This window comes from Pan paniscus, chromosome 20, assembly GCF_029289425.2.
Source record: "Pan paniscus chromosome 20, NHGRI_mPanPan1-v2.0_pri, whole genome shotgun sequence".
Lineage (NCBI taxonomy): Eukaryota > Metazoa > Chordata > Mammalia > Primates > Hominidae > Pan > Pan paniscus.
Window position 1 is genome coordinate 18,995,154 of NC_073269.2, and position 24,688 is coordinate 19,019,841.

Here is a 24,688-nt window from a genome sequence, read left to right on the forward strand (position 1 = left end):
AGAGGCAGAGGTTGCAGTGAGCCGAGATGGTGCTACAGCACTCCAGCCTGGGCAACAGAGCAAGACTCCTTCTCAAAAAAAAAATAATAAAAAGAAGGCTGGGGCCAGGCACGGTGGCTCACGCCTGTAATCCCAGCACTTTGGGAGGCCGAGGCAGGCAGATCATGAGGTCAGGAGATCGAGACCATCCTGGCTAACATGGTGAAACCCTGTCTCTACTAAAAAATACAAAAAAAAAAAAGAAATTATCCAGGCGTGGTGGCGGGCACCTGTAGTCCCAGCTACATGGGAGGCTGAGGCAGGAGAATGGCATGAACCCGGGAGGCAGAGCTTGCAGTGAGCCGAGATCGTGCCACTGCACTCTAGCCTGGGTGACAAAGCGAGACTCCCTCTCAAAAAAAGAAGAAGAAGGCTGGGCGCGGTGGCTCATGCCTGTAATCCCAGAACATCGGGAGGCCGAGGTGGGTGGATCATGAGGTCAGGAGTTCAAGACCAGCCTGGCCAACGTGGTGAAACCCCGTCTCCACTAAAAATAGAAAAATAAGCCAGCCGCGGTGGTGCGCACAAGTAATTCCAGCTACTCGGGAGGCTGTGGCAGAAGAATTGCTTGAATCCTGGAGGCAGAGATTGCAGTAAGCCAAGATCGCGCCACTGAACTCCAGCCTGGTTGGCAGAGTGAGACTTTTTGTCAAAAAAAAAAAAAAAAAAAAAAAAAATAAAATAAAAATAAAAGCAATTGGTGGCAACTGCAATTGGGGGTGAGTTATTGAGAATACCTGGAATGGGGCTAAAGAAGGAGTGCTCTTGTAGGCTGGGTTATCAGAGACCACTTCCCTGAAGAAGTGACATTTGAGGTGAGACCTGAATAGAGGAACCAGCCATGTGACTGTCATTTCAAGCAGAGAAAACAGCAGTGCAAAGACCCTGAGGTGGGAATGCAGTTGGGGGAGGGGTTAAGGGAAGTACGAAGCTGAAATGAAGTGACACAAGGTGACAGTGTGAGAAGATATGACCTGAGAAGTGGGCAGGGCCTGCTGGGGCAAGGTAGAGAATTCGTATTTTTATTCTAAATTTGGTGGGAGCCTTTGTTTTATTTGTATTATTATTATTGTTTTAGAGATGGTGTCTTACTATGTTGTCCAGGCTGTTCTTGAACTCCTAGGCTCAAGCCATCCTCCCGCCTGAGCCTCCAGGGTAGCTAGGATTATGAGCAAGCCACTGTGCGTGGCTTGATGGGAACCTTTGAGAGGCAGGAGGTGGCTGGAAGGAACAAGGATGGAGAGAAGTGGATGAATCCAAAATCTGTTTGGAGGTGGAGTCAAGAGAGTTTGCTGATGAATTGGAGGGTGGCTAAAGAAAGAAATTAAGGCTGACTCCTGGGGTACTTTTTGGCACGAAAAACTGAATGGGTGAAATTGACACACGGTGAGGAAGAGTAGGGTTGGAAGAACCAAGAATGTGGTTTTGGAAGTGTTCAGTCTGAAATGTCTATTAGACCAGAGACTGCTAGATATGAGTCCAAAGCCTAGCGGAGTAGTCAGAGTTAGAGATATAAATTTGGGAGACATCAGCATAAAGATTATATATATATATATAAAATATATTAATATATAATATATATATTATATATTATAATATATAATATATAAATATATATTATATAATATATATTAATATATTATATATAAATATATTATATATAATGTATTACATATTATATATAATAATATATTTATTTATATATTATAATAATGTCCATAAATATATTATATAATACATTAATAATATATAATAATAAATATCTAATATAATAATAAATATAAATACATTATTAATTTAGTAATAATAATTTATTAATAATATATTATTAATAAATATAAAAATTAATAATATGATAAATATATTATATATAATATATTAATGTATTATATGTTATATATTATATATTATATTTATATTTATATATTAATATATTATATAATTATATAATATATTATAGATTATATAATTATATACAATATACTATATTATATTTATATATTATATAATATATATTTATATATTATATTATATTTATAAATTATATAATATATATTTATATATTATATTATATGTATATATTATATAATATATATTTATATATTATATTATATTCATATATTATATAATATATATTTACACATTATATTATATTTATATATTATATAATATATATTTCTATATTATATTATATTTATATATTATATAATATATATTTCTATATTATATTATATTTATATATTATATAATATATATTTATATATTACATTTATATATGATATTATATATATTTATATATCATATAATATATATTTATATATTATATAATATATATTTATATATTACATTTATATATGATATTATATATATTTATATATCATATAATATATATTTATATATAATATATTTATATTATATAATATATATTTTTATATAATATATTTATATATAATATATTTATATATTATATAATATATATTTTATATAATATATTTATATATAATATATTCATATATTATATAATATATATTTATATATAATATATTTCTATATCATATAATATATTTATATATCATATATTTCTATATCATATAATATATTTATATATCATATATTTATATATCATATAATATATTTATATATCATATATTTATATATTATATACTATATTTATATATAATATATTTATATATTATATAATATATATTTATATATAATATATTTATATGTTATATTATATATATAATATATTTATATGTTATATTATATATAATATATTTATATGTTATATTATATATATAATATATTTATATGTTATATTATATATATAATATATTTATATGTTATATTATATATATAATATATTTATATGTTATATTATATATATAATATATTTATATGTTATATTATATATAATATATTTATATGTTATATTATATATATAATATATTTATATGTTATATTATATATATAATATATTTATATGTTATATTATATATATAATATATTTATATGTTATATTATATATAATATATTTATATGTTATATATAATATATTTATATGTTATATATATAATATATTTATATGTTATATATAATATATTTATATATTATATTATATATTCATATATTATATTATATATTTTTATATAATATATTTATATATTTTTATATAATATATTTAGATATTATATTATATATTTTTATATAATATATTTAGATATTATATTATATATTTTTATATAATATATTTAGATATTATATTATATATTTTTATATAATATATTTAGATATTATATTATATATTTTTATATAATATATTTAGATATTATATTATATATTTTTATATAATATATTTAGATATTATATTATATATTTTTATATAATATATTTAGATATTATATTATATATTTTTATATAATATATTTAGATATTATATTATATATTTTTATATAATATATGTATATATTATATTATATATTTTTATATAATATATTTAGATATTATATTATATATTTTTATATAATATATGTATATCTATATTATATATTTTTATATAATATATGTATATATTATAGTATATATTTTTATATAATATATGTATAGATTATATTATATATTTTTATATAATATATGTATAGATTATATTATATATTTTTATATAATATATTTATAGATATATTATATATTTTTATATAATATATTTATAGATTATATTATATATTTTTATATAATATATTTATAGATTATATTGTATATTTTTATATAATATATTTATAGATTATATTATATATTTTTATATAATATATTTATAGATTATATTATATATTATATATTATATATATTTATATATTATATATTTATATATTATATAATATATATTTATATATAATACATTATATATTATATAATATATATTTATATATAATATATTATATATTATATAATATATTATATATTATATAATATATATTTATATATAATATAATATATATTATATAATATATAATATATAATATATTATATATAAATATATATTATATAATATATAATATATAATATATTATATATAAATATATATTATATAATATATATTTATATATAATATATTATATATTATATATTATATAATATATATTTATATATAATATATTATATATTATATATTATATAATATATATTATATAATATATAATATATTATATAATATAATATATAATATATTATATAATATATAATTATATATAATATATATCATATATAAATATATTTTTATATTATATAATATATAATTATATATAATATATAATACATAAATATATTAATATATAGTATATACAATATATAATATTTTATATATATAATATATATTATATATTATATAATATTTTATATATATAATATATATTATATATTATATAATATATTATATATATATATTAGAAGTGGAGTCTCACCACTTGCCACGTTGCCCAGGTTGGTCTCAAACTCCTTGCCTCAAGTGATCCTCCTGCCACAGCCTCCCAAAGCACTGGGATTACAGGCGTGAGCCACCGCACCCAGCGTAGATTTTTTTTTTGAGACTGAGTCTCACTCTGTCACCCAGGCTGGAGTTCAGTGGCACGATCTCAGCTCACTGCAACCTCTGCCTCACAGGTTGAAAGGATTCTCCTGCCTCAGCCTCCTGAGTAGCAGGCCCACACCATCACGCCCACCTAAATTTTTTTGTGTTTTTAGTAGAGACGGGGTTCTACCACGTTGGCCAGGCTGGTCTCGAACTCCTGACCTCAAGTGATCCACCACCTCCGCCTCCCAAAGTGCTGGGATTACAGGCTTGAGCCACTGTGCCCAGCCCAGCCTAGATGTTTAAAACATGAGATTGAAATTTGTCAGAGCCTGAGTCCCAATAGGAAAGATTGTGCACTTGAGGCTGGGGGCAGTGGCTCACATCTGTAATCCTAGCATTTTGGGAGGCTGAGGCGAGTGGATCATGAGGTTAGGAGTTCAAGACCAGCCTGGCCAAGATGGTGAAACCCTGTCTCTACTAAAAATACAAAATTAGCTGGGCATGGTGGTGGGTGCCTGTAATCCCAGCTACTCGGGAGGCTGAGGCAGAGAATTGCTTGAACCCAGGAGGTGGAGGTTGCAGTGACCCAAGATTGTGCCACTGCCCTCCAGCCTGGGCAACAGAACAAGACTCCTTCTCAAAAAAAAAAAAAAAAAAAAAAAGTCTGGGCGCGGTGGCTCATGCCTGTAATCCCAGCACTCTGGGAGGCTGAGGCAGGCGGATCACCTGAGGTAACAAGTTCAAGACCAGCCTGGCCATGGTAAGACCCCGTCTCTACTAAAAATACAAAAAATTAGGTGGGCGTGCTGGCACATGCCTGTAATCCCAGGTACTTGGGAGGCTGAGGCAGGAGAATCGCTTGAACCCCAAGAGGCAAAGGTTGCAGTGAACCGAGAACGCACCATTGCACTCCAGCCTGGGCAACAAAAGCGAAACTCCATCTCAAAAAAAAAAAAAAAAAGATTGTGCACTTGAACACGGTGGTTGATGAGAACTTAATAGAACCGAGTTTATAAAGCTGGAGGGGAAACCATCAAGGCACAGTATAGACACCCTGGGTTAGCAACGCCTGGCAGCTGTGACCACCTCTTTGCCCTGGAGAGAGCTGTGTAGAGCTACTGCCTGTAGCAGAGGGATGTCACCAATGGGGCTTGGAGGGAGGGGACATGGGATAAACTTTTTCTTTTTTTTTTGAGACAGAGTCTCACTCTGTCGCCCAGGCTGGAGTGCAATGGTGCAATCTTGGCTCACTACAACCTCCATCTCCCAGGTTCAAGCATTTCTCCTGCCTCAGCCTCCCAAGTAGCTGGGATTACAGGTGCCTGCCACCACACCTGGGTAATTTTTAGTATTCTTAGTAGAAATGGGTTTTCGCCATATTGGCCAGGCTAGTCTCGAACTCCTGACCTCAGGTGATCCACCTGCCTCGGCCTCTCAAAGCACTGGGATTACAGGCATGAGCCACTGCGCGTGGCCAACTTTTTTTTTTTTTTTTTTTTTTTTTGAGACAGAGTCTTACTCTGTTGTTCAGGCTAGAGTGCAGTGGTGTGATCACAGCTCACTGCAGCCTTGATCTCCCTGGGCTCAGGTGATCCTCCCACCTCAGCCTCCTGAGTAGCTGGGACTGTAGGCACACACCACCAACATGCTGCTAATTTTTGCATTTTTTGTAGAGATAGGGTCTCACTACGTTACCCAGGCTGGTCTTGAACTCCTGGGGCTCAAGCCATCTGCCCGCCTCAGCCTCCCAAAGTGTTGGGATTACAGGTGTGAACCACTGTGCCCAGCTAAACATCTTTTTTTTAGTGTTATTTTATTTATTTATTTATTTAGAGACAGGGTCTTTCTCTATCACCCAGACTGGAGTGTATTGGCATTATTATAGCTTACTGCAGCCTCAAACTCCTAGGCTCAAATGATCCTCCCACCTCAGCCTCCCAAGTACCTGGGCCTACAGACACAAACCACCATACCCAGCTAATTTAAAAAAATGTCTTCTTTCCTTCCTTCCTTCCTTCTTTCCCTCCCTTCCTCCCTCCCTTTCTTTCTCTCTTTCCTTCTTTCCTTCTTTCTTTCTTCCTTTCTGCAGAGACAGGGTCTCCCTATATTACCCAGGCTGGTTTCAAGCAATCCTCCTGCCTCGGCCTCCCAAAGTGTTAAAATTACAGGTGTGAGCCACCGTGCCTGGCTGGGATAAACACCTTGGCTTCACTCTCCTCTCTTTCATCAGGTGACCCCAAGGAAGCCAGAGGGGAAGGAAGGTGAAACAGAAGTCTGAGAAGGGGTGCTTGTGAAGTAGAAGGAAATCAGGAGGGGGTGGTGTACCCAAAGACCAAGGAGCTAATGAAGAGGAGGACAGGGAATGAAGTCAGTGATTGAATCTGCCAAACGGACATCATAGGTGCTCTTGTCAGAAAAAGCTCCCAGAAGCCGGGCGCGGTGGCTCATACCTGTAATCCCAGCACTTTGGGAGGCTGAGGCGGGCAGATCATGAGGTCAGGAGTTCGAGACCAGCCTGGCCAACATGGTGAAACCCTGTCTCTACTAAAACTACAAAAAAATTAGCTGGGCGTGGTGGCACACGCCTGTAATATCAGCTACTCCAGAGGCTGAAGCAGGAGAATCGCTTGAACCCGGGAGGCGGAGGTTGCAGTGAGCCAAGATCACACCACTGCACTCCAGCCTGGGCAACCGAGTGAGACTTCGTCTCAAAAAAGAAAAAGAGCCCTTTCATCAATCTTCCCGCGTCCGCCGATTCCTCCTCCTTGGTCGCCGCGTCCTTGGCTGGCGTCAGAAAAATGGCTACAAACTTCCTAGCACATGAGAAGATCTGGTTTGACAAGTTCAAATATGACGACGCAGAAAGGAGATTCTACCAGCAGATGAACGGGCCTGTGGCAGGTGCCTCCCGCCAGGAGAACGGTGCCAGCGTGATCCTCCATGACATTGTGAGAGCCAGAGAGAACATCCAGAAATCCCTGGCTGGAAGCTCAGGCCCCGGGGCCTCCAGTGGCCCCAGCGGAGACCACAGCGAGCTCGTTGTCCGGATCGCCAGTCTGGAAGTGGAGAACCAGAGCCTGCGTGGCGTGGTACAGGAGCTGCAGCAGGCCATCTCCAAGCTGGAGGCCCAGCTGAACGTGCTGGAGAAGAGCTCGCCTGGCCACCGGGCCACGGCCCCGCAGACCCAGCACGTGTCTCCCATGCGCCAAGTGGAGTCCCCGGCCAAGAAGCCAGCCACACCAGCAGAGGATGTCGAGGATGATGACATTGACCTGTTTGGCAGCGACAATGAGGAGGAGGACAAGGAGGCGGCACAGTTGCGGGAGGAGCGGCTACGGCAGTACGCGGAGAAGAAGGCCAAGAAGCCTGCACTAGTGGCCAAGTCCTCCATCCTGCTGGATGTCAAGCTTTGGGACGATGAGACGGACATGGCCCAGCTGGAGGCCTGTGTGCGCTCTATCGAGCTGGACGGGCTGGTCTGGGGGACCTCCAAGCTGGTGCCCGTGGGCTACGGTATCCGGAAGCTACAGATTCAGTGTGTGGTGGAGGACGACAAGGTGGGGACAGACTTGCTGGAGGAGGAGATCACTAAATTTGAGGAGCACGTGCAGAGTGTCGATATCGCAGCTTTCAACAAGATCTGAAGCCTGAGTGTGTGTATGTGCGCGCGTGCGTAAGGCCCTGCCACGATTAAAGACTGAGACCGGCAAAAAAAAAAAAAAAAAGAAAGAAAAAAGAAAGAAAGAAAAGAAAAAGAAAAAGAAAAAAATGTTCCCGTGAAAGGGGGCCAAGAACCCAGCCCAGTTGGCATGGCTGGAGGAAGGACCAGGAGATGATGCAGTGGGGAAGGTGCTATAGAGAAAACTTTTTCCCAGAAGTATACAGCTTATTTATTTATTTATTTATTTTGAGACAGAGTTTTGCTCTTGCTGCCTAGGCTAGAGTGCAGTGGCGTGATCTTGGCTCACTGTAACCTCCACCTCCCAGGTTCAAGTGATTCTCCCACCTCAGCTTCCTGAGTAGCTGGGATTACAGGCGCCCACCACCAGGCCTGGCTAATTTTTTTTTTGTATTTTTAGTAGAGACGGGGTTTGGCCATGCTGGCCAGGCTGGTTTCGAACTCCTGACCTCAGGTGATCCTCCCACCTAGGCCTCCCAAAGTGCTGGCATCACGGGCATGAGCCTCCGTGCCCGGCCGGTAACTGTATTTTTCCTTCTGGGCACCCCAGAATGGTGGGGTTGGGGGCAGGTTCTGGGAAGAGTCTGCTTCCATTAGGGGGAAAGTGGAAAACGTCCCTAGGGGAGGGTGGCCCGCGCAAGGGCATCGATCCTGCCCTTGAACCGCATGATCCGGCCCCAGCTGCTCTTTCCCCCTACCCTGGACGCCTCCTGTTTCCTGTCTGGGCCTCCCCAGGCGCCCGGGCCCAAGGTGACCGCCTTTCAACTGCAACCGCTAAGCTGCGCCCACGGCACACTGTGTCCGTCTCTCCCTCCTCCCTCAATCCGGGAGTGCCCTTGGCAGCGGACACCTCCCGGATTTTTCCGGGAGGAGAGGGGAAGCCGCTTCTCGGCTTGGCGTGGGGGCAGTGGTGCGCGGCTGGGAACCTCGCTGAGCCCAAGCATTGGTAGGGAGACCCCAGCGGCCAGTAAGGCGGCTCCTGGCGCCCCCTCGGGCCGGAGCTGTGCGCTGCAAGGCTGGATCGGAGGGAGGGCCCAGAGGCCTGAGGAGTCGCTGCCTGCCGGCTGGCACGACCAAGCGGGGCTGCCCGGGTCCCGAAAAGACGGCTTCGGGGGACACCTCACCAAGCGGCTAGTGGTTCAGAACCCCAGTCCGACGCGCTGCTGGGCCCAGTCTCCCGGACGATGACGGGGACATGGCTCTGAAAAAGTGCCAGGGTGCGCTCAGTAGAACCCAGCACCCAGAATGGCCCCCCAGAGAGCGGGGCCGGGTCTAGGGAAGCCCTCTTCCAAGAAGTCCCGTGCCCTGAGGTGACTGGGCGCGCTAGCTGATGAAACTGAGTGCCCCACCGAGGCGCCCCTTGTCCCGAGGGCGGGGCCAGGGCGGGGCGGGAGTCCTCCTGGCAGGTGCCGGGGGCGGTGCCCGGCCCTGCCCCCGGGGGCCGTTCCTGGAGGCCAGAGGCGGGTCAGAGAAGCGGCCGGTGCGGGCGACGCCTTGGAACCCACGGGCCGCCACTGCCGCCACAGGTGCCTCACAGTGCCCTCTGTCCTCGCTCTGGGAATCAAAACCCCGGTTGGGAACTGAGGCTTCCGAACTGCTTCCAACCCTGGACACGAAGGCCCCCACCGGCCGGAGAACGAAACCCTGGGGTCATCTGAAGAGGAGGGCCAGGAGTCCCCAGGGCCAGACAGCGAAGCCCCAGAGCTGCTGCGGAGCTGAACACCGAGGTCCCCAAGCCCTCCGCAAAGGACGTGGAGATCCTGGAGCAAGAGAGCGAAGTCCTCGAGCCATCAGTCGAGCAGGACGCAGAGAGCCCCGGGCTGTCCACAGCTGCGGGCTTTGAGAGTCCTGAGCCAGGCAGAGACGACCCTGGGCCGTCCGAAGCGCAAAGGGCGGAGTTCCAGGGGCAGCATCCCCCTCCAGGCCCTAAGACCTCCTCCTCCAGGTCAGGCTCGGAAGCCCCCCACCTGCGTTTTCCGCCGTGCCCCGAGGCTCCCCAGCGTCCCCGGGAGGAGCGGTTCATGGAGACGCCCATCGAGCGCGAAATCCGCCGCAGCTGCGAACGCGAGGAGAGCCTGCGCCGGAGCCGGGGCCTGAGCCCGGGCCGCGCAGGCCGTGAACTCGTCGAGCTGCGCGTGCGGCCGGTGCTCAACCTGCCGGGTCCTGGCCCCGCGCTCCCGCGCGCCCTGGAGCGGGCGCGGGCGGGCGCGCAGATGCAGCGGGACATCGAGCGGGAGGCCCACCGGCAGGCGGCGCTGGCGCGCCCCGCGGTCCCCGAGCCGCGCGCCCGGTCGCCGCCGCAGCCGCTGGGCGAACTCAAGCGCTTCTTCGAGGCCGCGGCGGGGAGCGGCTCCTCGGCGGGGGCGGGGGACGGCGCGGGCCCGCAGAGGCTGCCAGAGCCTGGGGGACGGCCGCGCTCGGCCGTGCAGGGCGGGTGCCCGGTGCTGGGCAGCGCCCCGCCGCCTTTCACTCCGTCACTGCTGGAGCAGGAGGTGCGCGCCGTGCGCGAGCGCGAGCAGGAACTGCAGCGCCAGCGGCGCAGCGTCTATGGCACCGCGGAGTTCAAGGAGCCTACGCCGAGCCTCACCGGTAAGCCGCGGGCGTAGCAACGCCGGGGACCCCCAGGGTTCCAGCCGCCCCCACCGATTGCCCAACTTCAGTGGCCCCTCCTGTGGCCCTCCGATTCTCGGGGTCTCTCCCTCCAAGCTCCCAGACCCCCTCTCAACTTTGTCTCTTGCCTACCCCTTCTGGAGCTCCATTACTCGCTGTGATCCACCCCTCCACCGGGAGTGATGGACTCTCTGATCCACACCACCCAGGCTGCGCGGGGGTGGGGGCATTCCAGATGTCTTCCTTTTTGTCGGGTTCCAGGGAACCCTGACTGGGTTCTGGCACTCCTGGGTCCTCCCTCTGAATTTTCGGGCTCCTGCTTCTCCATTCTGGGTTCACCTCCCTCCTCCCTCGGGTTCCTGGGTGCCTGGAGTTGAATGGAGGCTTTCATGGGGAGGCGGAGGGTGAACGCCTGTGTGTGTTTAAGGGGTGCGGCCGGCCTTTCATCCTGGCTGCCGCCAGCTGGTGAGCTGAGCGCCCCTTCCCCCGCAGCGAGCAGGGGCGACGGAAAGTTGGCGGTGATCTGGCCCCCCCGCAGAAAGGTCTCGGAGAACGGCCTGGAGCAGGTGGGAGCCCCCTTACCCGTGTGCCTCTAGAGCTTGTCGGTCCCCCCACCCCTCCGGTGCCAGGACGCTTGGTGGGGAAAAGTGCATCCTCCCTGGAGGGCCACTCTGGTCAGAACTCAGTCTGGGACGCATCCCCGGGGTGAAGAGGAGACGGTGGTCTTGAGGCCCAAACCGCCACCCCGAGCCTGGATGCAGTGCGCAGGTCCCTGAGGCCGGCCTTCCTTCTGGCCCTCTGTCCCCAGGAGGAGCGCAAACCTTGAGGTTTGAAAAGGCTGGGACCCCCGGCCGGAAGTAACGTACGCGTCAGAGGAACAGGGCGGGGGGCGTCTAGCATTAGGCCTGGAGAAGGGTCGGCTCTCTGCATTGGGGAAGATGAAATCGACTTGCCTTTGTGAAATTGACCAGCCCCCTCTATAAAACTTACAGTCCCCCATTGGGAAACTGACCACCACCCACAACTCCGCCAGTGAAACTGCCCAGCCCTTCTCTGCCTAATTGCAAACTGAACTACCCTCTCCCTTGACTGTTAAGAGGGCCGGAGTTACCGCCTCGATTGCCCCACTCCCCCCACCCCCAATAAAGCCTCTTCTTTCAGGGCACTGCAGCCTGTTTTTTTCTGGGTCCTCTTCGTCTGGGGTGGGGCGGGAGCACGGCGGGCCGAGGGAGGCCCGAGAAAACCCCAAGAGGTGCGGGCCGGAATGCGGGAATGCGCCCTTACCGCCCTGCTCTGGGGCTGCCCGCCTCCCCCGGCACGGCCAGACACGGCCTGGCCCAGGTCCTACCGCCCCCTGGCGGCCCGGGCGCAAAATGTGGCGCGCTTACCGAGTTCACACCCTCTCGTTTCCAGGCTTCCTCGTCAACATTTATTGGTGCCAACGGTATGCCCTGCGCTGGGCACTGGCTAGACAGTGGTGATAAGAGGCTGTTCCTACCCTGGGAACGTAAACAATAGCTACTAAAAAAAAGAGGTGGTGAGGGTTCAGGCTTCTCAACATTATTAGTTCCTAATGATCACCGTTTTTCTTGACCTCATGGGTCCTCACTATGAGACGTGCTCATTCGTGGTGTTGGGTCAAGAGTTTCTGCTTTCCAAAAGCATCCGTGGCCGGGCGCGGTGGCTCACGCCTGTAATCCCAGCACTTTGGGAGGCCGAGGTGGGTGGATCAGTTGAGGCCGGGAATTCGAGACGAGCCTGGCCAACACGGTGAAACCCCGTCTCTACTAGAAATACAAAATATTAGCCGGGCGTGGTGGTGCATGTCTGTAATCCAGCTACTCAGGAGGCTGAGGCATGAGAATCACTTGAATCCAGGAGGCGGAGATTGCAGTGAGCCAAGAACGGGCCACTGCACTCCAGCCTGGGTGACACAGTGAGACTCTGCCTCAAAAAAATAAAAAAGGCAACTGAAACCTGGCTTTTAAGAGATAAATCTGCATTTTTATGATTGTGACTATTTAGGAAAAACTTTTTTTTTTTTTTTTTTTTGAGACAGTTTTGCTCTGTCACCCAGGCTGGAGTGCAGTGGTGCGATCTCAGCTCACTACAACCTTCGCCTCCTGGGCTCAAGCAATTCTCCTGCCTAAGCCTCCCGAGTAGCTGGAATTACAGGTGCACATCACCACACCGGCTAATTTATTGTATTTTTAGTAGAGATGGGTTTTCACCATGTTGTCCAGGCTGGTCTTGAACTCCTGGCCTCAAGTGATCTGCTGGCCTCAGCCTCCCAGTTTTTTCTAGGCGCCCTGCCTAGAAAACAAGTTGTGTGGGAGGAGAGGAAGGAAGGAAGGTGGCAAGCAACACCTGTTTGCAATAGGGCCTGTGGCTGTCAATTTGCAAGCTCTGGTTAATTTCTCTCCCCTGGATGGGGGCTCAAGAGGGTGGGTGAACACCCTAAATTGTCTCTAAAACTGTATCTGCACAGTTAACATTCTGGGACTAGTTTTACAGTGTCTTAGAAGTGCACTGAGGGCCTGGCGCGGTGGCTCACGCCTGTAATCCCAGCACTTTGGGAGGCCAAAGCAGGTGGATCACGAGGTCAGTAGATCAAGACCATCCTGGCTAATATGGTGAAACCCCATCTCTACTAAAAATACAAAAAAAAAAAAAAATTAGCCGGGCATGGTGGTGGGTGCCTGTAGTCCCAGCTACTCAGGAGGCTGAGGCAGGAGAATGGCGTGAACCCGGGAGGTTGAGGTTGCAATGAGCCGAGATTGCGCCACTGCACTCTAGCCTGGGTGACAGAAAAAGACTCCATAAAAAAAAAAAAAAAAAAAAAAAAGTGCACTGAGGACCAGACGCGGTGACTCATGCCTGTAATTCTAGCACTTTGGGAGGCCAAGGCAGGAGGATTGCTTGATCCCAGGAGTTCAAGACCAGCTTGGGCAACATAGCGAGACACTGCCCCACCCCATCTCTACAAAAAATTAACCGGGTGTGGTGGCATGTGCCTGTGGTCCCAGCTACTCTGGAAGCTTAGCAGGAGATCGCCTGAGCCTGGGAGGTTGAGGCTACAGTGAGCTATGATTGAACCACTGCACTCCAGCCTGGGTGAGAGTGAGATCTGTAACCTAAGGAAAAAAAAAAAATTCACTAAGACCAGAAAAGGGGAGACCCAGGAAGTTTAAATTTAAAAATGTTTTCAATTTTGGAGACAAGTCTTGTTCTGTCACGCAGGCTGCAGTGCAGTGGCATGATCACAGCTCACTGTAACCTTGATCTCCTGGGCTCAACTGATCCTCCTGCCTCAGCCTCCTGAGTAGCTGGGACTACAGGTGTGAACCACCACACCCAACCCAGGAACATTTTAGAATCGCTGTTTCAACTCTTGGCTCTTGAGATCGTGTCACTGCACTCCAGCCTGGGTGACAGAGCGAAACTCTGTCTTAAACAAAAACAAATTCTTGGCTCTGTCCAACTCTGTCTCTTGTATAGGGGCATCAAATGTCTAGTGAAATCCATATGCATAAAATACAGAGAGGTCACGCTGATACAAGGCTGCACCCAAGAGCAGCTCAGCCCATGAAGGGCTCATCAGCTGACCCCATCCTAAGCATACTTCACTGTGACTGTGGGAGCTATGTAGAGAAAGGCGGAGAGAGCCTGGGAAGGTGGAAAATGGAGACACCTAGAGGCTGGTCTTAATTTCCAGCAGGGGAGCCAAGAACTAAGTATGTCATGAGTGGACAGGGGCCGGGCATGGTGGCTCATGCCTGTAATCCCAGCACTTTGGGAGGCCAAGGTGGGTGGATCACCTGAGGTCAGGAGTTTGAGACCAGCCTGGCCAACATGGTGAAAACCCATCTCCACTAAAAATACAAAAATTAGGCCTGGTGCAGTGGCTCATGCCTGTAATCCCAGCACTTTGGGAGGCTAAGGCGAGTGGATCACCTGAGGTCAGGAGTTCGAGATCAGCCTGGCCAACATGGAGAAACCCCATCTCTACTAAAAATCAAGAAATTAGCCAGGCATGGTGGTGCATGCCTGTAGTCCAAGCTACTCAAGAGACTGAGGCAGGAGAATCACTTGAACCCAGGAGGCAGAGGTTGCAGTGAGCCCTGAGATTGCACCACTGTACTCCAGCCTGGGTGACAGAGCGAGACTCCATCTCCAAAAAAAAAGAGTGGACAGGACTACTTAAGTATAGATGAGGGATTCTCTAACTTTTCTGAATATTAAACTCAACTGAGGCCCCCATATGTCAAGTAACTCAGAATGGGGGAAGGGCTTGACATCAGTATTTTTTGAAGCTCCCAGGTGATTACAATATACAGCTGAGTATGAGAACCATGAAGTAAATATAAACCAGCAGTTCTCAATGTAGTGGCACCAGGACCAGCAGTATCCGCAATGCTTGGGGAATTGCTAGACATGCGCCTTCCAGGGGCCAGGTGTGGTGGCTCATGCCTATAATCACAGCACTTTGGGAGGCTGAGGTGGGATAATTGCTTGAGTCTGGGAGTTCAAGACCAGTGTGGGCAATATAGCAAGACAAAGTCTCTACCAAAAAGAAAAAAAGAGAGAGAGAAAAAAAAAGCACTTTCTTGGGTCTCATCCCAGACTTAATGATCAAACTCTCCATGTGATTCTGATGCACACTAGGAAGTTTGAGAATCAAGGGTGTAGAAAGCTGCTCAGCAACAGGACCCAGGAAACAAAGCTTGTTTCCTTCCCCTTCCAGTACTGTACTGTCACCACCCACCCGAAACCCTGTCTTAAGAGACAGTGGATTTGACTTAAAGGAGACCGTCTAGAGCTGCTTGTGGCTAGTCTGAATTGAGATATGTTGTAAATGTGAAATGCTAGATTTCTTTTCCTTTTTTTTTTTTTTTTTTTGAGATGGAGTCTTGCTCTTGTTGCCCAGGCTGGAGTGCAATGGCACGATCTCGGCTCACTGCAACCTCCATCTCCTGGGCTCAAGCGGTTCTCCTGCCTCAGCCTCCAGAGTAGCTGGGATTACCAGCACCTGCCACCATGCCCAGCTAATTTTTGTAGTTTTAGTAGAGATGGGGTTTCGCCATGTTGGCCAGGCTGGTCTCAAACTCCTGACCTCATGATCCGCCTGCCTCGGCCTCCCAAAGTGCTGGGATTACAGGTGTGAGCCACTGCATCTGGCTTTTTTTTTTTTTTTTTTCAGATGGAGTCTCGCTCTGTCGCGCAGGCTGGAGTGTAGTGGTGCGATCTTGGCTCACTGCAACCTCCATCTCCCAGATTTAAGCGAGTCTCCTGGCTCAGCCTCTTGAATAGCTGGGATCACAGGCGCCCACCACCACACCCACCTTTTTTTTTTGTTTTTTTTTGCATTTTTAGTAGAGACAGGATTTTGCCATGTTGGCCAGGCTGGTCTCGAACTCGTGACCTCAAGTGACCCACCTGTCTCGGCCTCCCAAAGTGCTGGGATTATGGGCATGAGCCACCATGTCCGGCCAAGATTTCTAAGACAGTACAAAAAAGGAAAATACCTCAGTAATTTTTTTACATGGATTATACATTGAAATAATATTTTGGGTATAACAGGTTAAATAAAATATCACGAAAGTGAATCTAACCTCTTAATTTTTTATTTTATTTTTTTTTTTGAGACGGAGTCTCGCTGTGTCACCCAGGCTGGAATGCAGTGGTGCGATCTCGGCTCACTGCAAGCTCCACCTCCCGGGTTCATGCCATTCTCCTGCCTCAGCATCCCGAATGGCTGGGACTACAGGCGCCCGCCACCACGCCCGGCTAATTTTTTGTATTTTTAGAAGAGACGGGGTTTCACCGTGTTAGCCAGGATGGTCTCAATCTCCTGACCTCGTGATCCGCCTGCCTCAGCTTCCCAAAGTGCTGGGATTATAGGCATGAGCGCCTGGCCCTAACCTCTTAATTTTTTTATGTGGTTACTAGAAAATTTGAAACTACATACGTGATTTGCGTTTGCAGCTCACTTGATATTTCCATTGGACCCCACGAGTCTAAAGAATCTTAAAGGCCGGGCAGGGTGGCTCATGCCTGTAATCCCGGCACTTTGGGAGGCCGAAGCGGGAGGATAGCTTAAGCCAGGAGTTCAAGACCAGCCTGGTCAACATAGGAAGAACCCCCCCTTCTCTACAATAATATAATAATAATAATAATAATAATAATAATAATAATAAAATCGGGGCATCGTCGCTGCCTGTACTCCCAGCTGCTTAGGAGGCCGAAGTGGGAGGATCACTTGAACCCAGGAGTTAGAGTTTGCAGGAGTTGGAGGTTCCAGGATTGCGCCATTGCACTCCAGCCTGGGTGACAGAGCAAGACCCTTCCCTCCCCCCGAAAAACATCTTAGAGCCACAGGAAAACTCACAGGGACTCCCTCAAAGCGGTATCAGGGAGCATCAGGATTTCCTTGATGTCATTCAGACCACAGCTGTGGACTAAAAAACATCCTTGATGCAGTCAGAAATTGTCACCAGAAATACCCATGGAAGAGCAATAGTGGCCGGGCGCGGTGGCTCACGCCTGTAATCCCAGCACTTTGGGAGGCAGAGGCGAGCGGATCACCTGAGTCAGGAGTTGGAGACCAGCCTGGCCAACATGGCGAAACCCCGTCTCTACTAGAAATACAAAAACTAGCTGGGCCTGGTGGCATCAGCCTGTAATCCCAGCTACTCGGGGGGCTGAGGCAAGAAAATCACTTGAGCCTGGGAAGCGGAGGTTGCAGTGAGCCGAGATCATGCCATTGTACTCCAGCCTGGGCGACAAGAGCGAAACTAGTGTTGGCATTCAATATTGATTCATTTCACCTCTAACGTCCTTTTTTATCATCTGGAAACGGAGGCTAATACTATGTGCCAGGGACTGGAAGGTAGGTGCTTTGCTCAAAATCATAAATAAGGGCAGGGCTCTGGGTGTCTCCTCTATGAAAATGCTGCCGGGGGCGGGGGGAGGGGAGGGGAGGAGAACCAAAAGGGTCCCTCTTGGATTAAAGGGGTATAACCCGCAGCTGAGTGACACCTGGCTCAGGAGGACACCCTTCCCCCTTGCAACGGGCCACAAGTACCGGGTTGCGATCACAAGTACCCGGTTCAGGTCCAAGGTCCGCCACTCGCTCGCAGGAGCTTTGAGCAGGTGAGTTCATTTCTCTCAGTCAGGGTCTCCTCTCCAGTCCGAGATTAGAGAGAGGCTGAGAGATCCTAAGCTTGGATACCGTAGGGCTCTCCCACCTTGTCCGCACCCCGGATACCCCAAGAAAGACGACGACCTGTCCGGCCCCCAAGTCCCAAAAGCTGGAAGAGAAAAAAAAAGTCTAACTCGGGCCCTTAGGAAACTGATCGAGGGCACTTTCCTGGGGCGCGTCGGGAAAAGTAGTCCTTTACGCTAAAATAAATAACTTCCGGGTCAAAATATGGGAGTGGGCGTAGCCTTAAGTCTCTTCCTCCAGTGGACGTTGAATTTCCCCGCTACCCTAAACTTGCAGTTTTCTGGGTTCCGGTGTTGACGGGCACCACTTCCCTTTTTGCTTCATGTGCGCCTATGCGCATGCGCCAAACTCTCGTCCGCCTATTGGTGAATTCCAGGTTTCTTTCAAAAGACTACATTTCCCAGAAGGCCACGCGAGTGGGTGGGGCAATCCCCCCGGGGGAGGGGCGCGGCATTCGCAGCGGACGCTGAGCCTGTGACCTCTTTCTTTCTTTTATTTAACACAAAACTGACGTGTCCACATTCAGGGCCCCACGGCCAAGCCGGACTCGGTGCAGACAGGTCAGCTCGGCCTGGCCCTTTGGAAGGCGAGGCCGGGCTGCACTGCGAGAACGAGTGAGCCCCTCTCCTGCCCCCTCTTCTGGAGTTTGGAACTGTCAAGTTCCAGCTCCTACCCTCTTCCCCAGGTTCAAGACCCCTGCGCTGCCCACCCCGCAGGCCCGGCTGCGCTCGGAGGCCGGGCCTGGCCTGCCTGGCCCGTGAGGATCTGCACCAGTAGGTCGGTGGCCAGCGTGGGCGTGGGCTCCTCGAAGCCGATGGTCAGCAGCTGCTGGTAGTCCCCAAGCGGCTGCGGGCACAAAATCCTGGGGTGGGGGGGCCAGGGATAGGCAGGCCTGGACTTGAGTGCCCCCTGCCCCTCGGGAGTCCCTCCCTTTGAGTGAGAGGCTCAGGTGAAAGAGGCTTTGTTTCAGCTGCGGGTGGGAAAAACCCCCGGGGGAAACTTGTTTCCTTGTTGATCAGAGACTTAGTAATGGCTCCTAGAGGCTGAATAACTGGTCCTGACCTGTCCATTCGCTCTGCTAGCTGTGTGTCCTTGGGCAGGTAACAACTTCTCTGAGCACCCTGTTTTCTTTGTTAAATGGGGCCAATAGCATAGATCTCCATGGGTTGTTACTGGGGTCTGCATGAAGTGCTTTTCAGGGCACAATAAAATGCTATCACTACTAAGGGAAGCAAAGTGTTTGGGAAGGTGGATTGTCTTTGGTGGGGTTCTGCCTCCCCCTCCAGCTCCCAGGCCCACGTTGCTATTGCCCTAGCTCCTACCATGAATAAAGGTCATCCTCGGCTGGTCCTAGGGGCACCCATCGGCCGATGGACCACAGCTTCTGGATCTGTGGGCACGAATTGGCTGGACTCTGGCCTGTGTCTTCCCAAGTATCTCGATAGCACAGAAAGTAGCTAGGAGGGGAGGGAGCTGTAATTAGAAGTGATCAGTTTCCTAGCTACTTCTGTTGAGGGCTTTAATTTTGGAGGTGAGGTGGGAACTCATCAGAAGTTGCCCTGCAGTTCTCAGGTAGGAATGTGACTCCAAGGCCTTTTCTCCCTGCCAGCCTACTTTTAAGATGAGAACTTTTATTTTGGTGGGAGGGTGGGTTTTAAGAAAATAGAGGTAGCCTTTCAAAAGCCTTTAGTTTCCTGGTTCACTTTTTTTTTAAAGAGACAGATTATTGCTTCCACTCAGGGTGGAGTGCAGTGGCACAATCACAGCTCACCGTAGCCTTGAATTCCTGGGATCAAGTGATCCTCCTGCCTAAGCCTCCCAAGTAGCTGGGACTACAGGTGCCAGCCATCACGCCTGGCGAATTTCTTTGTTGTTGAGACAGGGTCTTGCCATCTTGCCCAGGCTGATCTCAAACTCTTGGGCTCAAGTGATCCTCCTGCCTCGGCCTCCCAAAGTGTTGGGATTACAGGTGTGAGCCACTGCCTCGGGCCCTGGCTCACTTTTCACTTTGCTGGTGACGGTTTGGAGGGTCATATTGGCATTCATCATAGAAAGGGGAGGACTTTGATTTGGGTAAGAGGACTTACTAATCCACAAGGGAATCTTGTCCCCGACCAGGGGCCTCTGGGGTGGCTTCCAGGTGCCAGCGCATCTTCTTATAGAGGTAGCGGGGGAAGCGGCTGGCAGTGTAGGCGGTTGGGGCACAGTATCTGAAGATGGAGACCTCATGGGACAGGCTGATGGAGAACCTCCCGCAAAAGAAACAGGAGATGCTGGCGAGACATGAGAGAATGGAGGGGTGAGGCTGGGCCTTGGACTCCTTCATCCCCCCATCTGAGTCTCCTACCATTTTACCTAAGGGGGTTCATCTCCTCCAGGTCCACGAACCCAAAGGAAGCGTACATGAGGACCAGCTGTTCCAGGCGCAGGGTCAGCTGTTGGGAGATCTCTAACAGCTGCATACAAGAGGGGGGTACAGTGAGATCAGCTGGCCTGAGAGGAGTGGGCCTCCCCCTCCACCATCCCCACAGGCTCAGAGCTGCGAGAAGAAAGGGGCATGGGGTCTAAGAAACCTCCACACACCCCCTTTCGGACCAGCTCCTGCAGGGGTCCATAGATGGGGGGTATGCTTCTCGCGGCTGCCTCCAGGTACAGGAAGTAGGGCTCACACATCTGTAAGAAGGTGGGCATGGCCTTGGCCAGCTGCTCCTTCTGTACTTGGTCTCTGCTGAAGGAAGAAGGGGGCCTTTGCCTGGAATCCCTCACAACCCCTCCCCACCCCGCAGTTTTCCCCATTCTACTCAACCCCAACCTGTATCCCTGGCTTTGACCCATTAGAAAAGCCCCCAGTTTCAGGTCTTTTCTGAACATCTTTCTGGTTTACCTGCATCAAACCCATTTGGAACACTTGTTAAAGTGCTGACACCTGAGTCTCACAACACTTAGGACCCAGAGCTTCCTGCAGGGTCTGGGCGCAGTGGCTCACGCCTGCAATCCTAGAGTTTTGGGAGGCTGAGGCTGGAGGATTGCTTGAGGCCAGGAGTTCCAGACAAGCCTAGGCAACATAGCAAGAACCCATCTCTACACAAAAATAATTAGCTGGGCATGGTGGCACCTGTAGTCCCAGTTACTCAGGAGGTGGAGGTGGGAAGATTGCTTGAGACCAGGAGTTCGAGGGTGCAGTGAGCTATGACTGCCCCACTGCACTCCAGCTTGGGTGACAGAGCAAGACCCTGTCTCATTAAAAAAAAAAAAAAAAAAAAAACAGCCTCATGAGAATCCCTCGAACCTGGGAGGTGGAGGTTGCAGTAGCTGAGTTCGCCCCACTGCACTCCAGCCTAGGTGACAGAGCAAGACTCCATTTCAAAAAAACACATAACAACAAAACAAAACAAAAAAACCCAGCCTCGGGTAGGCGCGGTGGCTCACGTCTGTAATCCCAGCACTTTGGGAGGCCAAGGCGGGTGGATCATGAGGTCAGGAGCTCAAGACCAGTCTGGCCAAGATGGTGAAACTCTGTCTCTACTAAAAAAAGAAAAAAATTAGCCGGGCAACACATGTTGGTGGGCGCCTGTAATCCCAGCTACTCGGGAGGCTGAGGCAGAGGATTGCTTCAATCCGGGAGGCGGAGGTTGCAGTGAGCTGAGATTGCACCACTGCACTCCAGCCTGGGCAACAGAGTGAGACTCCATCTCAAAAACAAACACACAAACAAAACCCAACCCAGCCTCCTAGGAAATTCCAATGGACACTGAAATTGAGAGTCACAGGGAAACCTGGTCTGGGAATCACATTATCCTTTGGAGTCTCAAACTGATGTCCTGCAGGCCAAGTTTGGCTCAGGTGGGTCTTGTTTAGCCAGCACAGGGCTCAAAATGTAAGACAGCACTTAAAAACTGGGAGAAAAAGTCCTAGAGACTTGACAACCCCAGGCCCACACTGCCACGACAGTAATAGCAGCCATCCCCTACCCGCAATTCTACAGTCTTCCTCATTCTCTTAAACTGGATTCTAATATGCTAGCTTCTTCCACTGTCTCCCTCTGGCTCCTAGCGCTTGTAATTTTGCGACCCTGGTGTGTGTCACCCATCCTGTCGCCTCCCCTCCAAGTCTCCTTACCCATGGGGACCTGGGACCCTGTCCAGCATCACCTGTAGAGCAAGTAGCTCTGGAAATCATCTGCCTTCTTCAGTAGGTAGCGCAGCTGTTGGGTGATGGGGCTGAACAAAGTGTCCAGGGATAGGCGGGGAGGTGCTGGCCCAGGCCGGGGGACCAGAGGTTTGGGGGAAGGCGTGGAGGCCGGGGCCTCAGCCAGCTGCCCCTCGGAATCTTCAGGATCCGGCTCAGATGGGTTCCCAGGCCTGCCAGGGGGCGTCGACCAGGAGGGGTCTCCGCAGGGCGGCGTCCCAGGTTCCAAGGCGTCTGGAGGCGGTGTTTCTCCAGGGTCCAGGGGCAGCGACCCCTCGAACCACTGCTCTGTAGCCATGGTAGGGCCGGGGGGCGGGAACCTGAGCTCTTTAAGCTTCCGCTGCTGCTCAGGTTGGCCGCGGGTTCGACCCCGCCCCGGGAGCCTCCGACTGGCCCCTGCCTTGACCTCTCCACCGGAGCCGCGCCGCCGCGCCGGGGGCCGTTCGCCTCTTTTGAATTTCAACACGCGGGAGGGGCGCGCCGCTCCAGTCCGCGCGCCCGCGGCCCCCTACCCCTGCACACGCGCCGCACGCGCTCCAGGAACCTGGCGGTGGGGAGCGACCCGCCTAGGGAGGTGGCCTCTGGCCGTGTCCTGGGGGTGTGGCTAGGGCCGGGACCTTTATCTCTCGAGGTGGATTCCTAGAGTGGAGGGGTCTCTAAACGTGTCTCCAACTCCTCAACCCGACACAGGTATATGGAATGAGGCCGCCCAGGCCCCAGCCCCTTACTCCCAGAACGCTTTTTGTTGTTAAAACATTTTTTTAATTTAAAATTTTTAGAGATGGGGGCCCATGTTGCCCAGGTTGGTCTCAAACTCCAGGACTCAAGCGATCCTCCCGTCTCGGTCTCCTAAGGTGCCCAGCCTCTTTTTTTCTTTAAAAACAAAAAACAAAAAACAACCCTAATGAGTTGAGAAACTGCCTTAAAACTTAGTAGGGACTACTTAGAACTTAGTAGGGACTTTGGATGTAGTAACTCTGGCGACTACTACTAACAATAATTTTTAAAAAATCTTCAGGCTGGACTTGGTGGCTCATGTCTGTAATCCTGACACTTTAGGAGGCTGAAGTGGGAGGACTGCTTGAGGCCAGGAGTTCAAGACCAGCCTAAGCCACATAGCAAGACCCTGTCTATACAAAAACCAAAATGTTAGTTGGGTGTTGTCTGAGGCATGAGAATCACTTGTACCCAAGAGTTCGAGGCTGTCACCACAGTTATGGATTGCACCAGTACACTCTAGCCTGAGTGACAGAGCAAGACTCTGTCTTGAAACAAACAAAATCTTCACTTGGAAATCTTCTATCTCATGATCTCATCTGATGGCCCAGAAGGAATTTTCTGTTGTTTTAATGAAGAGGACCATGAGGTCTGGAGACACTACTATGGTCCTAGAACAGATCCCTGCCCCAATATTTGTAGTGGATTCTTTGCAGTAGACAAAGGCTGACAGGTTTATAGTTTTTAATGTACATTATGTCAAATACGCTAATTATATTTAAAGACTCTGAAGAACTCAGACAGGTGTCAGATGCCACCCTGTGTGACCTGCGGCAGACAGCATCTCTGTGCTGGGCCAGCTGCCTCTTCTGTAAGGTGGGATTTTATGAGTTTTTTGTCTCATGGGGACTTGGGAAGACAGTTGAGAAAATGCTTATAAACCCAAGGACTTAACTGCTAGCCATTCAACAATATTTGAGGCCAGGCATGGTGGCTCACGCTTGTAATCCTAGGCAGGAGAATTGCTTGGCTGGGAGTTCGAGGCCAACCTGGCCAACAAAGTGCATACCCTCATCTCCACAAAAAAAAAAAATTTTTTTTTTGAGACAGAGTCTCGCTGTGTCACCCAGGCTGGAGTGCAGTGGCACGATCTTGGCTCACTGCACCCTCCGCCTCCCAGGTGTAAGCAATCCTCTGCCTCAGCCTCCTGAGTAGCTAGGACTACAGGCACCCACCACCACACCCAGCTAATTTTTTTTTATATTTTTAGTAGAGACAGGGTTTCATCATCTTGGCCAGGCTGATCTTGAACTCCTGACCTCGTGATCCACCCACCTCGGCCTCCCAAAGTGCTGGGATTACAGGCATGAGCCACTGTGCCCAGACAAAAATTTTTAAAAGTTAGCCCGGCATGGCAGAGTGCACCTGTAGTCCCAGCTACTCAGGAGGCTGAGGTGGGAGGATCACTTCAGCCCAGGAGTTTGAGACTACAATGAGCTATGATAGCACCACTGCACTCCAGCCTGGGTGAAAGAATGAAACCTGTCTAAAAGAAAAACAAAAATTGAGCACCTGCTGTGTGCCTAGCTCTGTTCTGGACACGGACACGGTGAGATTACAGAAAAAAAAAAGCAAATATTCCCACCTTCCTGGAGCAATTATT

General features: G+C 47.9%; 3 protein-coding genes across 7 annotated transcripts; 2 read left to right on the forward strand and 1 right to left on the reverse strand.

The window, feature by feature from the left end:
* The first annotated feature begins 7,311 nt into the window (after positions 1–7,311).
* On the forward strand, positions 7,312–8,678 carry LOC117976923 (elongation factor 1-delta-like). Its single transcript, XM_034944691.3, has one exon. It carries the CDS (start codon positions 7,405–7,407, stop codon positions 8,248–8,250), a length of 846 nt encoding a protein of 281 aa, XP_034800582.1. The 5' UTR covers positions 7,312–7,404; the 3' UTR covers positions 8,251–8,678.
* Positions 8,679–9,606: 928 nt separating this feature from the next.
* MISP3 (MISP family member 3) lies at positions 9,607–12,060 on the forward strand. 4 transcript variants are annotated; one of them, XR_004667836.4, is made up of 3 exons: positions 9,607–10,874; positions 11,323–11,461; positions 11,704–12,060. XR_004667836.4 is itself a non-coding variant. In XM_057300673.2 (3 exons), exons 1-3 carry the CDS (start codon positions 10,307–10,309, stop codon positions 11,719–11,721), a joined length of 660 nt encoding a protein of 219 aa, XP_057156656.1. In that variant the 5' UTR covers positions 9,607–10,306; the 3' UTR covers positions 11,722–12,060. The 4 variants fall into 4 exon arrangements, 3 of the variants coding, with proteins under 3 accessions (XP_057156656.1, XP_054959887.1, XP_034801069.1); XM_057300673.2 differs by having other exon boundaries at positions 11,388–11,461; XM_055103912.3 differs by having other exon boundaries at positions 11,323–12,060.
* Positions 12,061–18,594: 6,534 nt separating this feature from the next.
* On the reverse strand, positions 18,595–22,798 carry C20H19orf67 (chromosome 20 C19orf67 homolog). 2 transcript variants are annotated; one of them, XM_003814859.6, is made up of 6 exons: positions 22,272–22,798; positions 20,704–20,848; positions 20,476–20,576; positions 20,208–20,393; positions 19,443–19,577; positions 18,595–18,982 (listed from the first exon to the last, which is right to left on the reverse strand). In XM_003814859.6, the coding sequence occupies exons 1-6, from the start codon at positions 22,604–22,606 to the stop codon at positions 18,808–18,810; spliced, it is 1,077 nt and encodes a 358-aa protein (XP_003814907.1). In that variant the 5' UTR covers positions 22,607–22,798; the 3' UTR covers positions 18,595–18,807. The 2 variants fall into 2 exon arrangements, with proteins under 2 accessions (XP_003814907.1, XP_008965956.1); XM_008967708.5 differs by having other exon boundaries at positions 18,597–18,982; positions 20,704–20,845; positions 22,272–22,779.
* Between the last annotated feature and the right edge of the window lie 1,890 nt (positions 22,799–24,688).

Bases quoted from the DNA above. Each gene is read 5' to 3' on its own strand.
- LOC117976923 (XM_034944691.3), top strand. From the start codon at position 7,405: ATGGCTACAAACTTCCTAGCACATGAGAAGATCTGGTTTGACAAGTTC.
- MISP3 (XM_034945178.4), top strand. From the start codon at position 10,307: ATGGAGACGCCCATCGAGCGCGAAATCCGCCGCAGCTGCGAACGCGAG. The intron at 10,875-11,387 runs GTAAGCCGCGGG...CTTCCCCCGCAG, and splicing joins GCCTACGCCGAGCCTCACCG to CGAGCAGGGGCGACGGAAAG.
- C20H19orf67 (XM_003814859.6), bottom strand. From the start codon at position 22,606: ATGGCTACAGAGCAGTGGTTCGAGGGGTCGCTGCCCCTGGACCCTGGA. The intron at 20,849-22,271 runs GTGATGCTGGAC...TTCTTCCTTCAG, and splicing joins CAGAGCTACTTGCTCTACAG to CAGAGACCAAGTACAGAAGG. The intron at 20,394-20,475 runs GTAAAATGGTAG...ATGTCTCGCCAG, and splicing joins GAGGAGATGAACCCCCTTAG to CATCTCCTGTTTCTTTTGCG.